Raw genomic sequence first — 23,009 nt, 5'->3', positions numbered from 1 at the left:
CTTCTTTTGTTGCACACAAGCACCCAAACCAGCTTCTCTCAAACCACGCCTCAAGGTGATGTCTGAGAAGTATTTACCTGTTTTTTCTCGAAGTTGTTTTGCAGCTGCTCTTGCCGTTTTGAGACAACCAGCAGTGACAAGGTGCACACCAAGTCGCTTCTCTTGCTCTCCTAAAACCTTTGAACGTCCTCCTCTTTGCTTTTCTATTTCACCACTAATCTCCCTCCTCAGATGAGCTACTCAAGACTGACTCATTCCAAGTGAGTCTGCAACTTTTCTTGTAGAAACACCACTCCTAAGATGCACCAATGCTTGGTGCTTCAATGATTCACACAATCGAGGCATAGAGATACAATTGACAAATCAACTTTCACTATAGATAGTACACAACAAGAGCAACACAACAAACAAAAAATGCCCTCAAATCTTGCAACAAGGAGTGTACATTGAAATTTCGAAATTCAGCAAGAAGAAGCAACCAAAACTGAGTACGCACGTCTGTGTGCTTCTACAACACTTTTCTCATAAACCCTACCTCAAATGCTAATGAGATTTTTCATCCATGTAGAGGACTGGATGAATACACACAATAATAAAGTAATTCTATCAATTGACTTATATGTCAGTTGGAAGGATCAATGAACTATGAGTGTTCAGATTTTGTACTCGGTTTTGTTTGTCACTATATACACACACACATGTATTTGGATTGCAAAATAGAATGATTGCTTTATATCTTTACCAATTGAATGCATTTAGGGAAACATATTTTAAACTAAGTTTATTTATGATGTCTAATTTCAATATTGAGTACTAAAATTGACTTTAAAATTTTAAAATCCTCTTTTATTTGATTAATATATAACATTTATAAAATAAATTAATTATTGAAGTCCTTATAAATGTTTTTTTAGAAACTTTTGTATTCTTCTTGATGTATATTTTTTTTAATTATCAGATAAAAATAATTTAAAATATTGTATTTTTGGAGGTTTAACTATTTTCTTCAAAATTTGCAAGAAAAATACGAATGAAAATATTTGCACAATCTTTATTCACTTTTTTTCATTTTCAATGTTTTAGCTTGTGACAATTCTTGTTTATTTTCATATTCATCAAAATAACATTTTTTAAGGTAATCTACGAAAATCTTATTTAAAAAAACTTATTAAGGATTGCATTCAAGTATTTTTGTCAAAATTTCCTTGTTATAAATTTACACAACTTCTATGATCACCTGTTTGAATCTCGTTTTTTAAGATCATTAACTGTAATGTAAAAGCATCACTTATTATAATTTATAACTTTAAAAAAATATTTATATAAATTAAAAATGTAATAATAATAAAAACTTCCATTCTAGTTTTAACAAATTAATCTCATTCTTTTTGACACACTATTTGAAGCCACATTTTACTTTCCACCCAGGAAACCTAGATCCAACACAAACGCCGACCCAACCCACTTCAGGACGAATAATAAACGAAGTTTGAATCTCCGTCGACGGAAACATGCCAGACCCCTCCGTCCTATCAACTGACGTCTGGGATCGAACGACGGCGATCAGCAACGTCCGACGAGAAAAAAAATCCTGCACTCCTTTCGTCGACGATACTGAAACCCTACACGGAGCCGCTGCGGCCCGCCGCCACACGAATCCACCACGTCCACAAATTCACACTGTATTCTGGCAACAATCGAAATCGTGCACTTGGCAACAATTTGTACACTGACCACGTCTGACGAGAGTCACATTGTAAGCGTATTTAAGACGTGGGAGAATCGTGATAACACGCGTGAAGGTGTGGCCCCATTCGGCCCTGCAACAAGGGATGATTGCTGGACTGTGGATTTCGGAGTCTTGGAGATTGTTGTGAGGATTTTTGATTTGTGGGTCTTGGTCTTGTAGTTCGTCTAGTTCGCTGTCGTATCGGGTTGCTGGACACGTCCAACATTGGGTTTGGAGACGGTAGAGTGGGTGCATTTGTTGTAAGTTGATGATTTTTGCCGTTTGATGTGAATCTACTTGTTGTGGTAGAATTTATGGAGGTCTGAATGATCTGTAGGTTTTGTTTTTGCGGGATAGGGTTTTGTAGTCGAGGATGTTTCGGATAACTGCGGATTGAGGAAGGATTCTTGTTCTACTGTAAGTGTTCGCTCTGATACATTCTAGGTATTCTTGTGGGGACGGTTGTAATTACAATATTGCCAGTGCCGTGTGCCAATGACGATTTTCATAAATCATGCCAATGCCCAGTCTTTGACTGTCACATGTTGTCGATTTCCATTGTCACTACCACTGAGGCACATTTTTTTCATTTAGTTTCTGCTTTACCTTTAGTATCAGTGATGTTAACCATTGAACGAATGAGGAGAGCGCGAAATTGCTCTATGTCTCTACTTCAATTGTCACTACTTCTGAGATACTCACTGAAGCTTTTACTTAAGTGCGAATTGATTTGTCGATTATTAGCGAACCTCTATCAACACTCTGTGATGTGAATTTCAATGGTGATTGTGATCACGTAAATCAAGATCCATAATCTTTTTCACTGTCACTACCACCTAGATGCTCGCTCCAGTTCATGATTTCTGTCTCCCATATTCCCGCAGGTATCGATGCGAAAAGGAAGTGTGAATGTGTTACCTTTTTTCTCTCAACTGTCAATGAGGGAACTTCTATAGATTGCATAGATGATTATCTGAGCAGGGAAATGGCATGACTTAACAAAATCAGACATTTTCATTTAATCGAAGTTGCAGTCATGACATCTGCCTCTACCACCATCCGAAGAAAATTAATTTTACACAATCCTGTAAGTAATATCCGAGAATTTGCTAAGGGAAACATGAATAAGCCAACTGTAAAATTGAATTAAAATGAGAGTGCGAACTCAACATGGAGCTGCGGAGTTATCGTAGAAAACCAGTGCAAACAAGCCGTGCCTGATAGATGCAAATAATTGGTAATACAATAAAATCATGATATCTGTGACAAGTCACTGTCATATTTGGTACACAAATAGAAAGGAGAAAAAAATGAAAGTACACAAAAAATTTACTATAATGAGGGAAAGAACTGTTGCAAAAAACACAGAAAAAACACAATACCACTTTCGAACTTTCATTTCCTACGGAAAATTACATTCTGATTGTTCCCCCAACATCAACATCCCGTTACACTCGCTACAAACGTCCAGCACTCGCTGGGTCCCTATATGTAACAGCCCAACTGAGCCTCGCTACACCTAATATCTCCGCTCCCTGCCCATCCAAATGCCGCGCATCTTACCACACTGACTCATCAACATGCACCTAAATGCGCACCTGCCGTAGACATACATCCTCACACTGTATCCTCCCACACACTAACCCACATCGACAAGCTAAGCAAACCCCTTCACACCCTTAGGTATCATGGATATTCCTCAGTCAGAGGACCACCACTGCTGATGAACCCGACATGCTAAAAATTCACTCCGTCTTCCTTGAATAACATAGGAAGAGCAGGGAATTGAATCAGACTGGGCACCAAATGATATCAAACTAGAAAGGAAACAGTTTCGATTGAAGCTTTGCACATAGCTGTCCAGACTTCCAAGCACGGAAGTCCCTGAAAACGGGCTTCCTTTTCTCTCCACATCACGCTTACAATGCAAGCATCGGATTTTGCTTCCTTGCGTGCTCAGGTAACAACCGCTGCAGAATCTCAGGAGAGGCACCTTTCAATTCTGCATGAAAAGGGCGTTCACAAGTACATTACACTTCGGCAATCGTTGCAATCACCAACGACCTACCTGCAACTCTAAACTCCCCAAACACGCACACCAAAACCAAACCTGGAAAACACTACCTGGCAGAGTTCAATGCTAAAATTTGAGAGCCCAAGACAATCGAAAAACACAACATAATATCACACCTTGACGCTTAAAATTAAACAGCGGGGGCAGAGGCCGCCCACTCGGCAAACGGCAGTTGGGATCTCGAAGTTCATCAAAGAATGGATGCACGCAAGCTTCCAACTGCACACCGTTCGCAACAACCAATCAGCTGACGCATTAACATGTTAATAATTCATTCCTAGATCTACAACCAAAACCATCACAGCGCGCCAATTCTCACGTCTTCACAACCAAATCAACATCCTGTTCCCACCAATAGAGAGAAAGATTCATCGTAACCAACGATGGTCTGCGCGATCAACACTTCACAACAGAAAAACCCCGTCATCACTCACAGCATTGCACCGCAGATTCGGAGAGTACTGAAGTAGCCTTGAAACCAGATCTACTGCTTCTGGAGGCATGCGCTTGTGGAAAACCTGCCATCACGACACCAACCCCGTACCACGTTGGTTAGGCAAATCCCAAAGAACCCCATTCTTGCAATCACGATACAAAGGAGCCTCGATCTACTGGCATGCAAAAGAATACATCCAAAATCACCGTTATTATGAATACAGGTAACGCTTTCCAATCAACTGTTACAGTACATCTCCAAAGCACCATACCAGACCACTAACACACAGACCAGCCGTACCTTGTGCCAAGGATGAGCCTTAATTTGAGGAAACTTGAACTCCGTGTAGTTCGGATTCATGCACTTTATCTCCTCGCGTGTGGGTGTCCCCAACACCTAACATTAACACCCAACTACCCATAAGTCCTACATATCCATTCTAGCGAAGTCATAACTAACATCACACCGAGCAAGTACCAGCTACAACCTTTCAACGCAACACAACATTTCAAACGGACAAAACCCAAACACCAGCACCGACATCTGCTGTAGACCCCTGCACTTCCTCAACATCTACCATATGTAAGCTACCTTGATGATTTCCACCAATTGATCGACTCCACTTTCTCCAGGGAACAAAGGCTGCACCAACATCCAGACTATCCAGTCAGAATCTATAAAATCTCACCAAACCAACACTATAAAGTTCACAACTCGCTTCCAGCTCACACAAACTCATCTAAAATACAATTCATGGTCTCACTTCCATCGACACAGTGATCCACCTTCATTTTAAACAATGCTAGTAAGCAGGAGCAAGTTAACTGATTGTACCAGCTACCTCCCCTAAACTATGGGCGTACCTGCCCTAGAAGAAGCTCCGCCATCACACAACCCATCGACCATATGTCTATCGCAGTGGTGTATTCCGTCGCTCCAAATATCAGCTCAGGAGCACGGTAATACCGTGAACAGATATACGAGATGTTAGGTTCCCCTTTCACCTGCACAGTACTCGAATTCTCAGTGTCGCCACTTTCTCCACTCAAATATTCAACTCGATAGCGGAGAAGACATTATTCATGCCATGTGTTACCCACTACTAACTATTCTAGAAACCCAGACACAAAGAAAAAGATCTCTTTTTTTTCAAAACCTTGCATTTTCAAATTTTATTGACCCATCTAATACACAGGGGAAAACTGCAACCACGCTCGTTTATATCACATATCTCACCAGAACTTTCGCGCTACCAAAATCGCAAAGCTTCAGCTGATGCGTATGAGGATTCACCTGCAGTGCACAAACCGGCCTCGTCATCATCATACTTCCATACACTCACAACTCCTTGACGCTCGTACATCTGGCCCTTATTCACAAACTCCGGTGACATAATAGTTGTCGGTGCTAAACTATGCTCACCATCCATGTGCTTAAGTCCATCACATATACACCAGCATTCACTTACCAGCAGGTTCTGGGGCTTGATGTCACGGTGACACACACCAATGCCACTATGAATGTATGCCAGCGACCGGCATATCTGATAAGTGTACAGTTTCACATATAACAATGGCATTCGTTGGTTCATGCGATTGTAGTGTTTTGCTACACGATACACCGTCTCGGGGACGTACTCTAAGACCAAGTTCAAATAAAGCTCATCCTTCTCTGTCGTCGAGAAGAAGCAGTGCTTCAGAGCTACAATGTTCGGGTGCTCCAGCAGCCGCATGATCTGAAGTTCTCGGTTCTTGTATCTCTTGTCCTGAAGCACCTTCTTAATAGCCACAGTTTCTCCGCTCTCTATGCATTTTGCCTGACAACAAAATTACCCTCGCGATCAGAACATCCCCTAGTTCTACCACCTTGAACGTCACATGGACAGATCAGCCCCATGTCTGGCTCCAGTGAAGTTAAAAACTACAGTTTCAGGGTTCAATATCGAATTACTCGACCTGGAACATACGGAAACGCTTTTCGACATTGTACTACTGTGCATCTGGTAACAACACCACCGTGCGCAGCATCACCGAACTACAAACTACCAAAGGTTCATACTCGAGGAGTTAGGGCTTAGCAAATTACCTGGAACACGATCCCAAATGATCCTGTGCCGACAACACGTTCTGCTGAATAACTGATAGTCTGCACAATCCATCCAATTGAAACAATAAAAAATTATGATAAGAACGGGTATCGTGCAGTCAATTCCGCAGAAGAATGATGCTGTCAAAGCCCTCCAGACTGCAGCCTCGCACACAAATAAATGTATGGGTTAATATTCAAATCCTTGTAATGTATCTAGAGCTGGATGGAGTTTTCAAGCAACTATGGATATGGTGCAAGAATGAAAAGTCTGATTTGAAATGGCAACGTTTAAGTCCGGAGCACTTCAAGAGACGTAGAGGATCTACACGTTATATCGTAACGAATGACGCTCTGCTGCGTCTTCGATGATCGGCCTAACTCCTTCAATGTAAGGATTAGACACAGTTCTAACATGCCAAGCTGCTCTCGCATTGCATACCTTTGTCTCAGAGTCTAATTATCCTACCTGCTTCGGCTGCCCATTGCGCCCTCCAATGGTGGTGGCTATGATGTGGCCCGTCTCAGTGCCATTTCCATCCACTACTGTTGCCTCGAACTCCTGCATGCCAGGACCAAAATATTATGTTATTCAGCTCCACTGCCTGCCACTAAAAGATGAATAAAAAATCAATCAATGCATAATATCATGTCTAGAGAAGGCGTCGACCATTTATCTTTGGTCATCGGTGACTGCATTCACTCAAATCACAAGTGAATACTGACCTTATCATCGCTGTGGTCAACCTTGTCATCTCTTAGCTTCATCCCGTGCATCTCTTTAGGTAACGACTCCACGCCGCTAGAACCTGCTTTTGTTGGGACAGCCCCTCCACCTCCTATCATATTCGTGCCACTGGCTGCGGAGGCAGTTGCAGTGGCCATACGAGGCTGGCTAGTCCCAGAGGTAAGTCCCTCGTTTCTTCTCAGCTTCAAAATCTCTTTGTTACTTTATGTTAGGTTCTTCTGCCTTTTGAGTACCATCCGCTAGCTGCATATAACCGCGACGGTCCCTGTCGATAATATAGAAGCCGTTCACTGTAACACAACAGATGACAGGTCCATGTTAGGTTTCTTCATAGAACAAATGTATTACAAGATCACGGGCAAGAAATACAAAAATCGCTCAGACAAGGTTAAGAGTGCTTTGGAGAATTCAGACTGGTGTACGTGTGAGTTTAAAGGTGTATTTGCACTTTATAAAAATTGCGCCTGCTTCTTAGAGTACAATCACACTTAAGCTGTAATCAAAGTCCACTACGGGGAAACTTAAGCAAAAAAAAGTATGACTACTGCAGTCATAAACGAGTGTAATACGAACACAAAATGGAGATGTAAATCGTAAGCCAGAACATTGCGTACGATAACACGCCCGAAGCTACTAGAAGTGATATCAGCAATCACAGTAAGTGGCAAGCTCAAGGCCTAAAATTGATGCGTCTATAAACCCTCGTGATCTTACTCTCTGCGTATTACACTAAACACCTGATCCAAGCAATTTCACATGCAAAGTTGAGACGAAGAAAACTGTATTCCGTACTCGTTTTCGACCTCACGACTACAATTCATTCGGACAAGTTAGACAGGTTACAAATACACGGTAATCTACAGTGATATCGAGAAGATGCAGAAATTCATGTAGAGAGTTGAAACATGTAATTAGAAACGGAGGACTTTCTCCGACCTACAGCATTTAAATCACTAAAGTGAGTGCTCTTCGTAAGCAGATATGGCCATTCCAAGAGCACGCTCACTCCAGGCCTAGAGCTAAGAAATTCAAAAATAGTTAACCCATGATCTACTGTATTGCTGGAGTAGAACGAAGATATACGTGAACACTAATGATCAAAATCGATAGCCTTCACCCGCCCAAACTGAACAGGAGAACAAGCGAGGCATGCAGGGTTCCGTCCCGCTGTTCAGCACCATTGTTAGATAGTATCAAATGTGCAACTAGAAATTGGATAGCCTACTCCAAGGACCTCAACTGGCAGATGCCATGGCATCGTTGGAAAACACTAAGGGTGAAAAACGTCATCAACAGAAACAGGTGAACATTTTTATATGAACGCAGTCAAAACCATGAGGATTTAACGGGTGACCACAACTCAGGAAAGAGATTGCACAACCAACCACTTCGTTCCATTCCGTTTCTGCAGCCTAGACCAGCAGAGATTTTAAAACGGCAAAGTCTCAAAAACCATTAACATGAAAAGCTGCATTCTAATTGCGAAAGCGCCAAAGACATGCTACGATATCCGCGACATTACAACTCGTTAGCAATGTAGCAAGGACGTCCTCTATTCCACACCATCTGAATGAGCAGGACGATCCAGTGAATCAATACAGTACATGCTAATCCACCATAAATCATTCAAGATACACACTGCCTCCAAATGGTGGAACAAAACCAAGGTACGAATAAGTGCCACGTCAAATCGGCCTTCACTGATCATCTGCACATATCAGAAATAACGACAGGGGGGGGGAGTAGGTGAAGAATGTGGTCCAAAATGAATATAAGCATCTGGTTCAGAGAGGAAGAGAAACCTTACACTTTCAACAGTCCGGAGCTAAAACTTCTGGAACCATGCAGCATATAAAAGCTAGCAACATCAACTCTTACTTCGGGTGCCTTTTTCTAATCACTCGCCCCTCACTACGATCTCCACAGCCCTCCATCTCCCCTCCATATCTCATCTCCAACTACAGCCTGCACGCTTCCTCTCTCTTCTCCCACGCATTCCCTTGGTATACCTGTCGCCACCAATGTCATCCCTCAAATGCAACGCTGCTCCTGCCTTCTCCACAGGATCCTTCCGAAACGTCTTACATACCCTATCTAACCCAAGAGTATCAAAAAGAGCGCAGCAAATGCCACCGGACTCGGTCGGACTCCTCCGAAACCACTCAAAGGCCGATTCCAAAAGTCGCCGCACTTTCACCACCTCGCACGTGGCCACTCTTTTAATCCCTCCGCACCAGAACCTCCTCTTGCAACCTCAAATCCTCACTACAAATCTCCAAATCGCCCTCAACAAGTCTACCCTTACAAGAACACCAACAGACCCGAAAATTCGCAACAAGACGCGCAAGCAACCCCGAAAATCAACGCAGACAGACACAAACAGAGGGACTTGATGTAGCAGAAGCCTATTCTACTAGGCTGCGCGTGACGGGGCGTGACCGACTCACGGCAAAGGAAAAAGAGGGAGGAGCGAGGAAGGAGTGGGCAGCACTAGTTGCGCGAGAGGCGAGAAAGCATCATCAGCGAGGAGGGCTGGGTGGGGGTGGGGGGAGAGTCGCCATAGCCAGCCGGGGAGGGAAAAAGAAAGAAAGAATTGTGTTGTTGTTCCTGCTGCTGCTGCTGCCGAGTCCCAGGCTGTTGAACATGGAGGCTCTGTCTGCGTCTCGTTGTTGTTCCATGCTGGCGCAAGCTGCCCCTGCTAGCTAGCTAACTAGCCCTGCGACTGTTGCTGCTGCTGTCGCTGAGGAGCGCTTGCGAAGTGATGTTGTTGCCACTGCTGGCCTGGACGTGGGGTCCGCTCTCCCTCCTTCCATCCCCCCTAAACTTTTGCTTTTTGGGTTTGGATGCTCTATTTTTATTTTGTTTTTTGTTTTGCTGGCATGGAAGAAGAGGGGAAACCGTTTCTTCTTCACACACACCAAGTGTGGTGCTCAATGGAGTTGAATGAGCTCCCAGAATGGGGAAGGAAGGCCATCAGAGTGGACCATGCACGCTTGGCACTGCTGTGGAAAACTAACTTAACTTAGTGCAGTCTGTCTGGCCGAAGACTTTTTCATTGCATCCTTCTGCTTCCCACTGGAACTGGTGTAACCGGGGGGAGGGCGCTTGACCAAGTTATAAAAGCCAAAGGTGGTTTTGCACTGGTAGGATTTCGACATGGAAGAGAGGAAGGAAGTCGATCAGTCATTCGTGTGTATGTCATTGATTCACACCAGGTGCATGCGAATTTGCCACGTAGGATTTTGGGGGACGAAAATTTGAGAGCAGTAATCGGAATCCTCTATTCGAGGAACCTCACCTCTGTAGGAATATATATATATATATATATGTTTGTGAGAGCAGTGAATGCCAACAGAGCACCCAATGCTTTGCCCTAGCACTAGACTGGATAATAATAGATAGCACTACAATGCCAACCCTCCCTCCCCCTTTACAAATCAGCATGCAATGTTTGAACTTTTATTTCCATCACTGCCAAGTAGGGAGGGTGCTTGTTATCTATCTAGTCTGCCCTCCAGAATAGACCAATCTAGCTCACTCTTCCACCAAGGTGCCCTCAGAAAGCTGCTCTTCTCCACCCTCTATCTTTGCACAATGGATATAACTACATCTGACTGACTGACTGACTGTGTGTGCGAGTGTGTGTTTTTGGCTAGTTGGACCAAGGTGAACCCTAAAATAAGCATGACCACCACCACCATTGAGTGGAATAGAATAGAACAGGTAGTGACGATGATCACAGTGGATGATAATAAAAATATGTTCCTCTCACAAAGCAAACTCGCCCTCCCTCCTGCACCTTCCCACCAATAGGCATATCTTTACTGTGACAGAGTGGGGGGGGGTCCATATGGCAAAACAATATGTGTGTGTGGGTGCTGACATGGAGGGTGCAATTAGGGTTTTGCCCTCCTCTCCCCCAACTTCATAAATCTCAGTTGGGCAAACCCACCCAACCTCCTCCCCCCCCCAATTCCGTGCCCTAATTCAAGTTGTGTGTTAGGAGGGAGGGAGGAAGAGAGTCTATCTGTGGGGAAGACAGGATACCATTATCCTCCCCCACCACAATTAAGTGAGTCCTACCTACAACCCTAAATTTAGAATGCTAATGGGGAAGGGGGGGTGGGGTCTTTGTATGTGTTTGAGGTCAAAAGTAGTAGTCCCTGAATAGGAGGATGCAGTAAATTAGTTGTTGTTTTGTTGCCTTGTGGCAGAATTAGCAGAATGGGAAATTGTGAATATAAATCCCACATGCAGGGGAGCAACTCCCAAGGATCCAAAAAAAAAAGGTCAAAAGTCAAAAGTCAAAGTCAACAACAACAAATAGGGCCTTTCTCCCCCTTGTGTGAGTGAGTTGGGGTAGAAACTCCATTTCTTTCTTGGTTTCTTTTACTTTTTTTTTTGTTGAATATAATGAGACTGTGCTATAGTCATTATCTTTTAGATTGAATTCTCCTTGTTTTTGTCCATGTATGCTTTTATTTCTATATGTGGATATGTTCATTTTCTATGTTTGTGTGAATGTGTGAATGAGGCTGCCTCTATCACTATATTTCATTCATTTATTCCTTCATTCCACCCACCAAGTTATTGGTGGTGGTCAACTTCCTTGTGTCTTACTTTTCCCCATACCCCACAAGACACTTCTGGTAGCATTCAATTCATTAAAAAGCCTTTTATTTTTCCCATCCCGACCCTTCCTTGTTACCCTTACCAGTCCATAAAGGTTGCTCTTCCTTGTTGGACAACTTGAATACCACCAATCAATCTCTTCATTCATGTCTTTTCCTTGTTATAAAATGAATAAAAATATACCACGAAATAAAATACATCCACATGTTTGAGAGATGTGCATGTATATAACGAGAGGTATTTTATGCCATCGTGTTGTAACTTGGTTAATTTTTCAGTTTTTTTTGCTTGGGAATCTGTAATTTTGCATGTTGCTTTTTATTATTCAAGTGTGTTTTTTTTTTTTTTTTTTTTTTTTTTTCCCTTGTAATTGGGCATCTTGGATAAAAATTAAAATAAAAGATAGGAATAAAAAATAATAATCAGAAGAGATGAGAGAAAAAAAACCTCTATATGTATACATGTATGAAATGATGAATTTATGAAAATGTACGCTACATATTTGTGCATTATATTGAAGCCTTAAAAATAAAAAATGCTTTAAAAGCATGTAAAATCTATTGATAGATTTATATTTAAAGCAATTATGAATTTATCATAGCATTTGTGATAATAAGGAGAATTTTAATTGAAAATCAGTGAATCCTTTACTAATGAAAAATTAGAAAATTAAAAACTAAAATCTTGATGAAATACAAACAATAGTAGACAACATGGTAATATCAACCATGTTTGTTTTTTCTGGAAAGTCTAAAACATACAGTAATAAATTTTATGTAATTCTTTCATTCACTTCAAAAGGGTTATTATTTCCATTTAGAGAATCTTTCATGCCAATTTACCTTAAAACATTTTTTTGTATAAACAAGAGTTATATAGCATATGTAGAGGTGAATGGCATGTGGGGGAGTCCATCTAGCTGTTCCCAATATTCAAATGTAAAAGAATATGATTGACAAAATATTGAGACTATGCTGTATAATATTTGTGTTAAAACCAACAGATTATTAGACAAAAAAGCTAAAAAAATGGATTATAACGGAATAATACAAACTTTAGCATTGAAACAAAAGTCCAAGTTGCAAAAAGTGTATGATATTTACAGTAATTTCTAAGAATGAAATACACAAATAAATATAGAGAAATTTTCTCCACTGATGAAAGTATTTGTTCCCATTTCAATATGCTTAGTTACCTCAGTCTTGATTTCAGCGGAGGGGTTATATTCTGCATAAATATCAAATAACCTAGATTGATTTATTATGTTAGAACGAAGAACAGTTATTCAAATAAATCTTGCCCCTCGCCCCCCCCATGTCAAAAAAATCAACAATCTTTTCATAAAAGGACGCCCTTGGATTCACAAGGAATATAGTTATATTAGTAATCTCCATTCACTTAGGGCTCCTATGCTGAAATTGTTGTTGTGGATGAATTATTTGAAGAGAAATTTATCAGAAAACACATTGTAACTGTAGAATTCAAAGTTATGCACATAAACGTATTTATGACCATCACATGAAGTTTTATTTTTATTTATTTTTATTTATACTTTTGTTATTCTCTCTCTTTCCGATCCAAGATGTGAATATTCAGTATAGTTCCACAATGGCAAATTCTGATGTTGTGCTCCTTTCTCTTGTTGCTTGGGTCAAAACCATTCATTTCTGCTTATTAGAAAAAGTATATTTTAAAGTAAATATTTAAAATAAAAGATAAGAGAAATCTAAAAAGTTTATACTTTTCATTTTTTTTTTTTGTTGTATACATAAAGAAGACATATAAATTCGTGACTATTGTTAAGAAATCAAAATCCGTAACCAAAGCCTTTATTTATTCACTCTTCAAAGTTTAAACATATAATTGCAAAGTTTTAATATTTATTTTTGATAAATAAATTATTAAATATAAATATATATGAAAAATTAAATTAAAAAATCACTCTCAAAAGATTGGTTTGGAATTTTATTTATTTATTTATTTATTTATTCCTGCATCCATTCATTAAAAAGATTACATGACATGACATTGATTAAGAAACCCCATTTAATGATGGTCCTGCTATCGCCATCCCTTTTCACACGCACTAAGTTCTATACTCATTTCACATTGTGCCCAGCAGCGTCACACATGGCCAAAACAACCAACGAACGAATAACTATCGCATCCATCCATTAATACATACTTTCGTTCGTCAGTTATTTCATTCGTTATATTAATCATTCATTCAATGGATGCGTAACATCCAATCATCGAAGCTTACAGAAACCCAATGCTCTGGGACCATATTCCTGTCCTCCATTGACAGACCCACACGTGTGAAATTCAAAATCAGTTGGCGGCGTTCTCGAGGTTCCACCCCACTGGTCCACCTTCCCATCCCCGTGGCAGGATGAGTCCTCATTACCACGCTCGGAGGTGGATAGGGTGCTCGTGGGGTCCTATCACCGAGAGCGAGGACGAAAACAGCCAGTATGAATGGGGTCGGAATTCTTTTCCTTAACCCCCGTTCACACGGTGGCTGTTTCCCCTTCCTCCCTCCCTCCAAACTAACGAATGAGCAAACAATGATAACTGATACATGTCCTTATGATACAAATGATCATATATATATATATATATATATATATATCTGTGTGTGTGTATATATTTTCCCCTCATAATAAATTAAAAAATACCTATTCACAAATCAAAAACCAGTGTGAAGATGATTTTATACAAGGATGATTTATTAATAAAAAGTGTAAGTTAACAGTTCATAAACAATATCAATTGTAAGATTATTAATAGGTTAAGGTTGCACCAATTTCTAATAAAATTAAATGGTAATTTTTTGAAAAGTAGGTAGCTGATGCACCGAAATAAATATTAGAATACGTATGTATTCAGAACTTCGCTATACAAAAATGTTAATGATAAAGCAACGCTATAAATTTAAAAGAGCATTAAAATTACCCTTCAGTTGTGTGTGTATATGTATTTTGTCATCCAATTCAGTAAACCATTGAAAGACTAATCTAATGTTGTGACAATGAAATCAGTTAAAATTAAATTAAAATGAATACTTCATCAGCTAATGCAGTACAATTGAACCCAAAGACAATGAAATTGCAATGTTACATTTGAAATGTTTTCATTGTAATATTTTATGCATCTTTAAGAAAAGTGTGTAATAGATTGATCAATTTTTTTGCAAAAAAATATGTTAAAAAAATATCTTCACTGTTAGTGTTGTAAAAGAAGCCATTTTGGTATTTGCAACTTTTCATAACATACATTCAAATTAATTTTTATTTCAAAACAAATCCCATCAGTTTTGCTATAGCAACCACAACTTGCCAAGCATTTAATATAAACGTGTGTTTTTTTAAAAATTATAATAAAATAATATATTGATATTTTCAATATGCTTTACTTTTTCAAATTATTCAAAAATTAATTTAAAATTTTAATTAGAAATGAGTTATGATGACAATAGCAAAAATTGTGGTGATATTTGCAACACCCTATATTTAATAATAGCATTAAAAATGTTGACTCTGTTGGTGGGAACTAGTTATGTAATTAATTGTTATTTTCTAAATAGCACATAAATAATGTTTTAAAGATCTAATAATAATTAACTGGCATTTTAGTCATTACTACATGGATTGAGCATCAATTGATTGTTGAATGATAAATTGATTTGAATCTCTGGAAATAGAATATAAAATGCATTAAAACTACCCTTCAGTGTTAATTGATTTTTTTGTAAGTTATGAAACATTCAATAAACAATGTTAATATCTCAGTTCATCCCACGAATTTACGAAACGAATGAATGATGTTTTTTCGAGTGCACTTAACTCATTCGTTTGTATATAATTCATCCATATGGTGCTAGTTCATCCGTCTAGGGCTTGTGGGGAAGCAATGTGAAGAGGGGTTCGATGGCACAGTTCACCACAGCCATTCAAAGCGGAGTTGAGGTGCCCATCGCGGCAGCTATTTCGATTGATTATCACTCCTTTGGATCTGCTCGCGGCTCAATCGGTGTGGTTTCTGCGAATTCACTTCATCTTGAGTGGTTTGTCTCTCGCATTTGGTGCAGGAGTCTGTGATGTTGTAGGGTTTGTTTTGGAAGAGGGGGGGGGGGGGTACCGGTGACGCGAATAGTCGTAGTTTTTTTGTGACCATGAAGGAGTGAGTGATTGTAGTATGTGTGGTCCATTGAAATGGTATGGGAGAGTTCTTAGAGTGAGTAGAACCCGTGGAGTTGGAGTTTGATCGTGGTTTTGCGAAGCCGGGAAGTTGACGTGAGTCAACATTTGGACTTACCGTTGCGTATCGAAAGCAGGGTTTGGAGCTTCTGGGATGAGCTTTGGTGAATTTACGTGGTATTCAGAAGAGTGGATTGATGCGTCGGGGTTGAGGAAGGCGAGTGGAGATTTTGTTTTTATTTATTTTTACAGGTGTTGAAATAACCGGTCAAGTGTGGCAGGTGGTTCGAGAACAGATTATTTTTTAAATTGCTCAAGAAGCAAATTCTTAGCTGATCAAGTGTTGCTGCGTCGATGGTACTATCTTTACGTAGCACCGACTCAGCGATACCAAGGCGATGGGAACTACCAATCATGATTGTTAAATCTACAATATGCAGTTGTTATTATTATTAATACTCTAGTGTTAGAGTATTGATATAGAATTAGAGTAGTAAAAAAAAAAAAAAAAAAAAGGAAAAAAGAAAAAAGAAACATAACATAACGTAACTAAAATAGTATTTCTAATATAAATGTTGCTTTTTCAAATTCTTTTCTTCATGGTATTTGCTACATTAACTTGATTTTTTTTTTTACTTTATTACCAAAGATAATTTCTTCATCATATATATATATATATATCTATATATATATATATATGTATGTTTTTATTACAGCAAGACATGTACTGCTATTGTATTTCACAATTACTCTCAATTTGAAGTATATAATGGAATGCCAAACACTCAAATTCAGATTATTGGATCTCCATGCTTGGAATGATTAGATGAAATGCTCTTATAATGGAGACAAGCTTCAAGAGCTCATTTGATCTTGTGTTCTAAAATGAGGATGCAAAAGATTCTTCTTCATACTCATTTGTCTTTTTCTATAGCAGTGGATTTTATTAAATCTCAAAAGGAGAAATTTGAAAAAAAAATAAAAAAACAAAAAACTTTTGTGGTAATATTTTTGCAATGTACTGTACATGGATCTAGAGTTGCAAGTATCAATAATATAAAAATAAATAAAAATGCTATATATATATATATATATATACACACAAATGAATATTATATCTAAAGTATAAAGTTTAAAAAATCAAATTTAATAGTTATTTCATTAATATTAAAGATAGATAATCACCAATATTGTCAATGAATTTTGACAAAATCTGAAGATGTAGTTTTTAAGTTTTTTAAAGAAAAAAAGGTCCAATGTTTTTGGTAATATCTAGAATTGTTTGAGCAAGACATGCTAGTGTGCTTACAACTTTGTTATACACAATACTAGAATTTAGGTTGTTTCTTGAGTTTGTGAAAAAAGCTCCATTAAGAAAAATATCACGATTTGATGCCCAATTCCACTTTTTCTAACTATTCTTATCATTGAAATGTCTAGTAATTTCTTTGAATTTTTTTGGCTTGAAATAATTACCTTCACTGAGTATAGTTAGACCTTCGCTTCCACTAATTGCATACTTAATCCAACCATTTGAATAGTCATTGTTGATAATATGGTTAATTCCATATCGAGATCTACATTCAAAGATACATATTTCTAAGTTATTTGGTTATTTCTTTTCAATTCTCATGGCCTTGAGGAAAACTTTAAAAAATCAAATCCAACAAAACATAAAAATGAAAAGAAATCTTTATATCAACATTCTTTGAATAAGATAGGGTCCAAATTTGTTGCAGGCAATTGTAACACACATGTTTTTGTCCATTTCATCTTTAGATGATGAACCCAATAACATTACATGTATTATTTTCTATAAGCATAAAATAATAATAATAATAATAATAAAAGAATAAAAGACTAATAGAAGAAAAATAAAAAATCCACATTAGGGCTTCCAAAGTTTCAACTCTAGAATCAAAATGATTTTTAATTCCAATTTTTAAAAACATTGTATTTCAAAAAACTATTAGGTTTATATTTTTACCTTTTCATGATTTGTGAAGAAATGGTTAGAAATGGTGATGTTAGTGGAACCTTTGCTAATATCAATTAAACCATCTGGAGCATTTGAAATCTAGATACCCACAATTCTCCTTTCAATTTGATGGTATTACTTTGAGAAAACATTTCTTGTGGCTCTAGAGCGCAAAGTCTTGGGTTTGGGGTTTACAAGATCATCACCATTGTCAGAAACCTCATAAATAGATCCATCCCTTCCTCCAATAGCATCTTGCCCAAATCCCACCACACATGAAGCTAGCTTTTTGGCAATGATTGTACTAATTTGAATCCCAGAGCCAACAATTGTCAATTGGATTACCTTGCCAACATCCACTAATCCATTTTACTTCATAGTTGTTGCCATGAAGTGAGTTTGTTTCTCCACTATTGCAAACAATAAATAAAATTCAGTCAATAAAAATACACAAATAAAACAAAAAATATATATATCAAAATATATATAGCAAAGGAATAAAAAAGTTGAGGAGTTAAAAACCTTATGATTGCTTGCTGTCGAAGTATAGTTGGGAAACTAGTTCATCATTGTTAGTACTATAAAAGGTGTTGTCAGAAATACCAATAGGGGACTCATTGAAATAATACGCTTCAATACGTTTATCTTGAATACTGTTATTCTTCCCAGCTACAACAAAACCAGTCTGAAACACTATCCACAACGCAACAAACACAAAAAAGGTGGAATGTAGAATCCAACAATTTGAAATCAAAGTAGGGATGTGTAGAAAAGATATCATCTTGAGATTTGTAATTGAATAAAAAAGATCAAACAAAGCAGAATCCTCAGCACTCAAAACTTCAAAATCTTGATCACAATCAGTAAGAAAACCATTCAAAGCATCAACAATAGAACACAAGTATAAAACAAACTCACGATAAAAATGAGATAAGGTACAAGGAAAAGTAGCAATCTAGTTTTAGAAATATCCATCTGAACAAGTAATTGTCAGAGAAACTGTTAGAGTTGCGTAGAGTTGACATCAGTGTTAGAAAATGTGCTTTTAGGATAAAACTTTTTACTTCAACTCAACTGATTCACCGATGGAGCATCAGGACCACCGTCCGTTCAAGATGATAGACCATGTTAACAATAACGACTATCATCATTGCCAGGTACAATTAATATTCACTCGTCGTTTTTCGATCTCAAATGAGATTCGCTATAGTTTGAAGGTCTGTTGAAACGTATTTGTATCTCAGTCTCTGTAGAACTGATGCGATTGTTCACGTCCCGGGAGCAACAAATAAATGAAATTCATCTACTTTCTGAATGTAATCCAGGGAATTGCTGATATTGAAACCCGCGTTGCGGTCATGGAATGCACGTTGAGCGATATCCAGAATAGTGAACACTCAGAGAAACAAGAGAGTAACGTTGAACGACACTGTTGACGCATTGTAGAGGTTATTCTGCCCCTCTCAAAAATCTAGTGGGAATCTGGAGAACTAGGAAGCTTTGTCAATTTTCTTTGTATGCAATTTACTTAGTAGTATGCAATTGTGAATACATCATCCAGGGAATGTTGACGTGGAGACCAAATGTAGTACGGAATGCGGATGATTGCGAATGTTGGTGACAATATGCTTGTTATAATCCCTCTCAAGAGTCGGATGAATTTTTTTCCAATTTACACGCGAGAAAAGTTAAAAATTTGAGTAGATATTGCAATGGTTTTGGAGGCTCAGCATATTTTTCAGCTGTAGTTGGTGGGAGAAAAGAAATGCAGATCACTTGGAACGCCCTGCAAGGTTGGGTTCTGGATCTGAGGAAGTTGAAGTCAAAAAAAAGTTTTGTATTAAAATAATAATAACAATAGTAATAAATTAAATAAAATCAAATTCTCTCTCCCTCTTTCTCTATCGTTTGAATTGCAGCATAAACTGTTTGCCCTTATCTGTTTACTGCGCTTGAAATGTGGTGCGCTGATTGTGAAGAATCGCATATGATTGATTTAGCAGGTTCCTCGACGCACACGGAGTTATATTATCTCCATGCTGCGAGGCACATCTTCAGATTATTCCCCTGGTGGTCCTGTATCTTCATTGCCTAGTTAACGTTGTGATAGTATTGCACCAGCGCAACAAATATGTAGAAAATCGACGATACATTAGCAACACACTAAGTTGTCGGGACTTCTCATAGATAAAATGCTGGAATTTCTCATAGAACGTGGATCATTACTCTCTGTAGAGGAGTGTTTTCTCTACAGAGTGAGTAATGGAAAATGAGTTGATCTCTTGCTTCAACCTTCGGAACGACAGAATCAACCTCTCATTACGCCTGTATGTGAGTCGTTTTTCGTTGCATAGACCTCAGAATTGTCCTAGCTAGGGCTGTTACGTTTGAGAGCTGGACAATGAACAAATTGGTCACGCGAATGCGATTGGTCTCACCCACTTTCTTGCTCCGCATCACAATCCTGTTGTGTGGTTCCGGATTTTGTTTCTAGTGTGCTTGAGTGCCAAGTTTCTACGTTACACGTACACAATAACTTAACAAGGCTGCCCCAGTTACTAGAATGAGCGAACCTTAGCAAGTACCCACATGCTCCGTCGGAATCAGATAGACGTTTACTGGACAATTCTCTTCCAAATGACCAGATTTAAGGTCTTCGATTGGTTTTACGAGACGAGGGAAAAACTCAAATCTCAAGAAATAGGTTTTAAATTAATTTTTTAAAACCTTTTTTGTTTCTTTTTCTCAAGTAGGTGCGCTTTGTATATGCAGGTGCTATCAACTGTTCACAGTGATTGAACTCTCTCACTGGAACCCTTCTCAAAATTTCGATCATCTGAAACACTATGAACGAAACGACATGATTTAATTCGGTCAAAGTGTTTTTGTATTCAACTGTTATTCATGTGTCCGTCGATACAAAAAGACGTTCTAGTTCTTAGTTTCATATCGTATTTGCTCACTTCTACCTTCTGTTCAGGTGCTGTTTTTTCAAGAGTAGTGTAAATCAAGTAAACATCTTCAACTAGGAATTCGGAGTTAGCTCTTAAGGTGCTCAATGAGTACACGGATCCGTCTCATGGAGGCTTTGTATGAGGGGTCAGACATTGGTGCAACTTCAATGTACTTCCAGTAGGGAGACTTCAGAATACTAGAGCTAACGATTTTTTTATTGATAAGTATGTTATGAATGAATGTTTTAGCTCGGAAATTTTTATTTGAGAATTTTGCTCCTAATCTTTCAACGTCGATAGCAGTTGGTGGGGATTTAAGATCGCTCTGTAATGTCGTCTTGACTCCATCGAATGTTTTATTAGTTTGACCCAAACCAGATTTCATGTGACAACGCACTGGTCTAAAGAAAGACTGGTTCAGAGAGTGATAACCATTCTCAACGATGCTGAAGAAAGTAGTAAATTGAGGGAGCATGTTTCATAACTCTTTCACTTTTTCGTATTTGGTAGCTCTGTGTGGAGTGTAGAAGCTTATGTAGCATATAAGAAGTAATCTTTAAGGGATACTACTTGCGTTCGCTAAGTTTGGGTTCGATGACGAACGCAAGACGCGAAATCACCTTATCATTTTCTCAACATTCCGTTGACGCATTTTCAAATCTGAGTGCTTCAAAAAAAAACTCATTCTTTGCGAAATGCTTCATAATCTCTAACCATGCCGTTCGAGGGAGCTCATTTGTGGCGGCGTGAGAGCAGATGATGCTGGACTCGACTCTTGTTCAGATGCAGATTGATGCACAAGTTGAAAAATAGAACATGTGTTTCTCCAGGTCAAGACTATAATGAGACTGGTAACAAGTGTGTGTAGATCATGGAACTGCTCCTCTCGGAGACGTTTCTGTTAGTATGACACCAACATCTCCAGCGTCTTGGGTGGTCTACTTTTCTGTTTCTCTTCAGCCTTATCTCTCAAACTGTAATTTTGGAGCCCCTGTTGCTGTGATTTTGTGCTTTTCATTTTGTCAGCTCACTGTTGCATTTCTTCTCTATTGTTGAACCTTAGCCCAACTCTGCTATTCTTGCTCATCATGGATGCGGGTTTATACAAACTATTCTTCTAGCAGTCACACTCATGCGAACTTCTTCAGTGTAGTGATATATGCTCGTGAAGCTTTCAGATTCACATTCTGTGTTCCAAACCACTGTTGGACACTGCTTCCCATGCTGTTCGCTGTGGCATGTCGAGATTTTGCTACTGCCATATATATCTATATAACTATATGTTTTCTGGTGTGTTCAGCTGTGGGGCAGTCTACGCGTCATCTAGTTCCTTTTTTATGCATAAAAAGTCATTCATAAACCTCATCTTTGATTTGAAGAAGTGAGCATAAGCATCTCTCTTGTACCTCCTCTCCCCACATTCGAGTGAAAGCATGCTTGACAACCAAGAGAGGTTACCAAGCCTCACTGCTTTTAGTCAGTCTATGGACATCGAACCACTTTGTTGGGTGCTCTCCAAATGTTGTGCATCTTCTCTCCTTCTCAATGCGCGCACACACACAGACATATATGTATGTATATATATATATATATATATTCATTTGATTGATGTACCACAAAAGAGGTTGTATTATTATGATCCCACTAGGACCACATTCAAGTTTAATCAATTTCCAACCACTCTGTTCCCAACTCCCTTTAACTGAACTTAAAATGACCTCACAAACCATGTTGGTGCCATCGGGATAAAACCTTCATGATCAAAGCACTCTTCACTTCGAAGTCACTAGCTTGTGAGTGAGGAGACTGGACTTTACGAATGAATCTATCAGATTCAGAATGGGCCATATCCACAGTCCAGCAAGGTTCCAACCATAACAATGAATTTGTTAACAAATTAAATCACCAGAATCTCATTCAACTTGTTGTTGGCTAAACAGTTTGCATTTGTTATTTATGTAGTCATAATCTAAATGCAATATGCTTCATATGAAATCTTTGCTTTACACATAAATTTTGTTTTCAGATCTAGTGCATGCACAATCATGTTGAATTGACAATTACATGATCATTTTTAAACTTGTGCATTGTTTTTTATTGTAAATTTTACTCTTAATATGATAAAAAAATGTTTGTAATTTCCAGAATATTATTTTTACATAGTGTTGTGAAAT

At 38.5% G+C, this 23,009-nt stretch overlaps 1 protein-coding gene across 1 annotated transcript; it reads right to left on the bottom strand.

The window, feature by feature from the left end:
- Positions 1–3,100: 3,100 nt before the first annotated feature.
- LOC112280187 (shaggy-related protein kinase epsilon) lies at positions 3,101–9,796 on the bottom strand. The gene is made up of 12 exons (XM_024515374.3): positions 8,880–9,796; positions 7,051–7,362; positions 6,794–6,886; positions 6,325–6,384; positions 5,708–6,055; positions 5,476–5,532; positions 5,103–5,243; positions 4,831–4,881; positions 4,540–4,635; positions 4,238–4,321; positions 3,920–4,022; positions 3,101–3,731 (listed from the first exon to the last, which is right to left on the bottom strand). Exons 2-12 carry the CDS (start codon positions 7,207–7,209, stop codon positions 3,649–3,651), a joined length of 1,275 nt encoding a protein of 424 aa, XP_024371142.1. The 5' UTR covers positions 7,210–7,362; positions 8,880–9,796; the 3' UTR covers positions 3,101–3,648.
- Positions 9,797–23,009: the final 13,213 nt, after the last annotated feature.

This window comes from Physcomitrium patens, chromosome 3 (genome assembly GCF_059467195.1).
Source record: "Physcomitrium patens ecotype Gransden chromosome 3, ASM5946719v1, whole genome shotgun sequence".
Taxonomy (NCBI): Eukaryota; Viridiplantae; Streptophyta; class Bryopsida; order Funariales; family Funariaceae; genus Physcomitrium; species Physcomitrium patens.
This window is presented reverse-complemented; position numbering and strand designations above follow the sequence as displayed.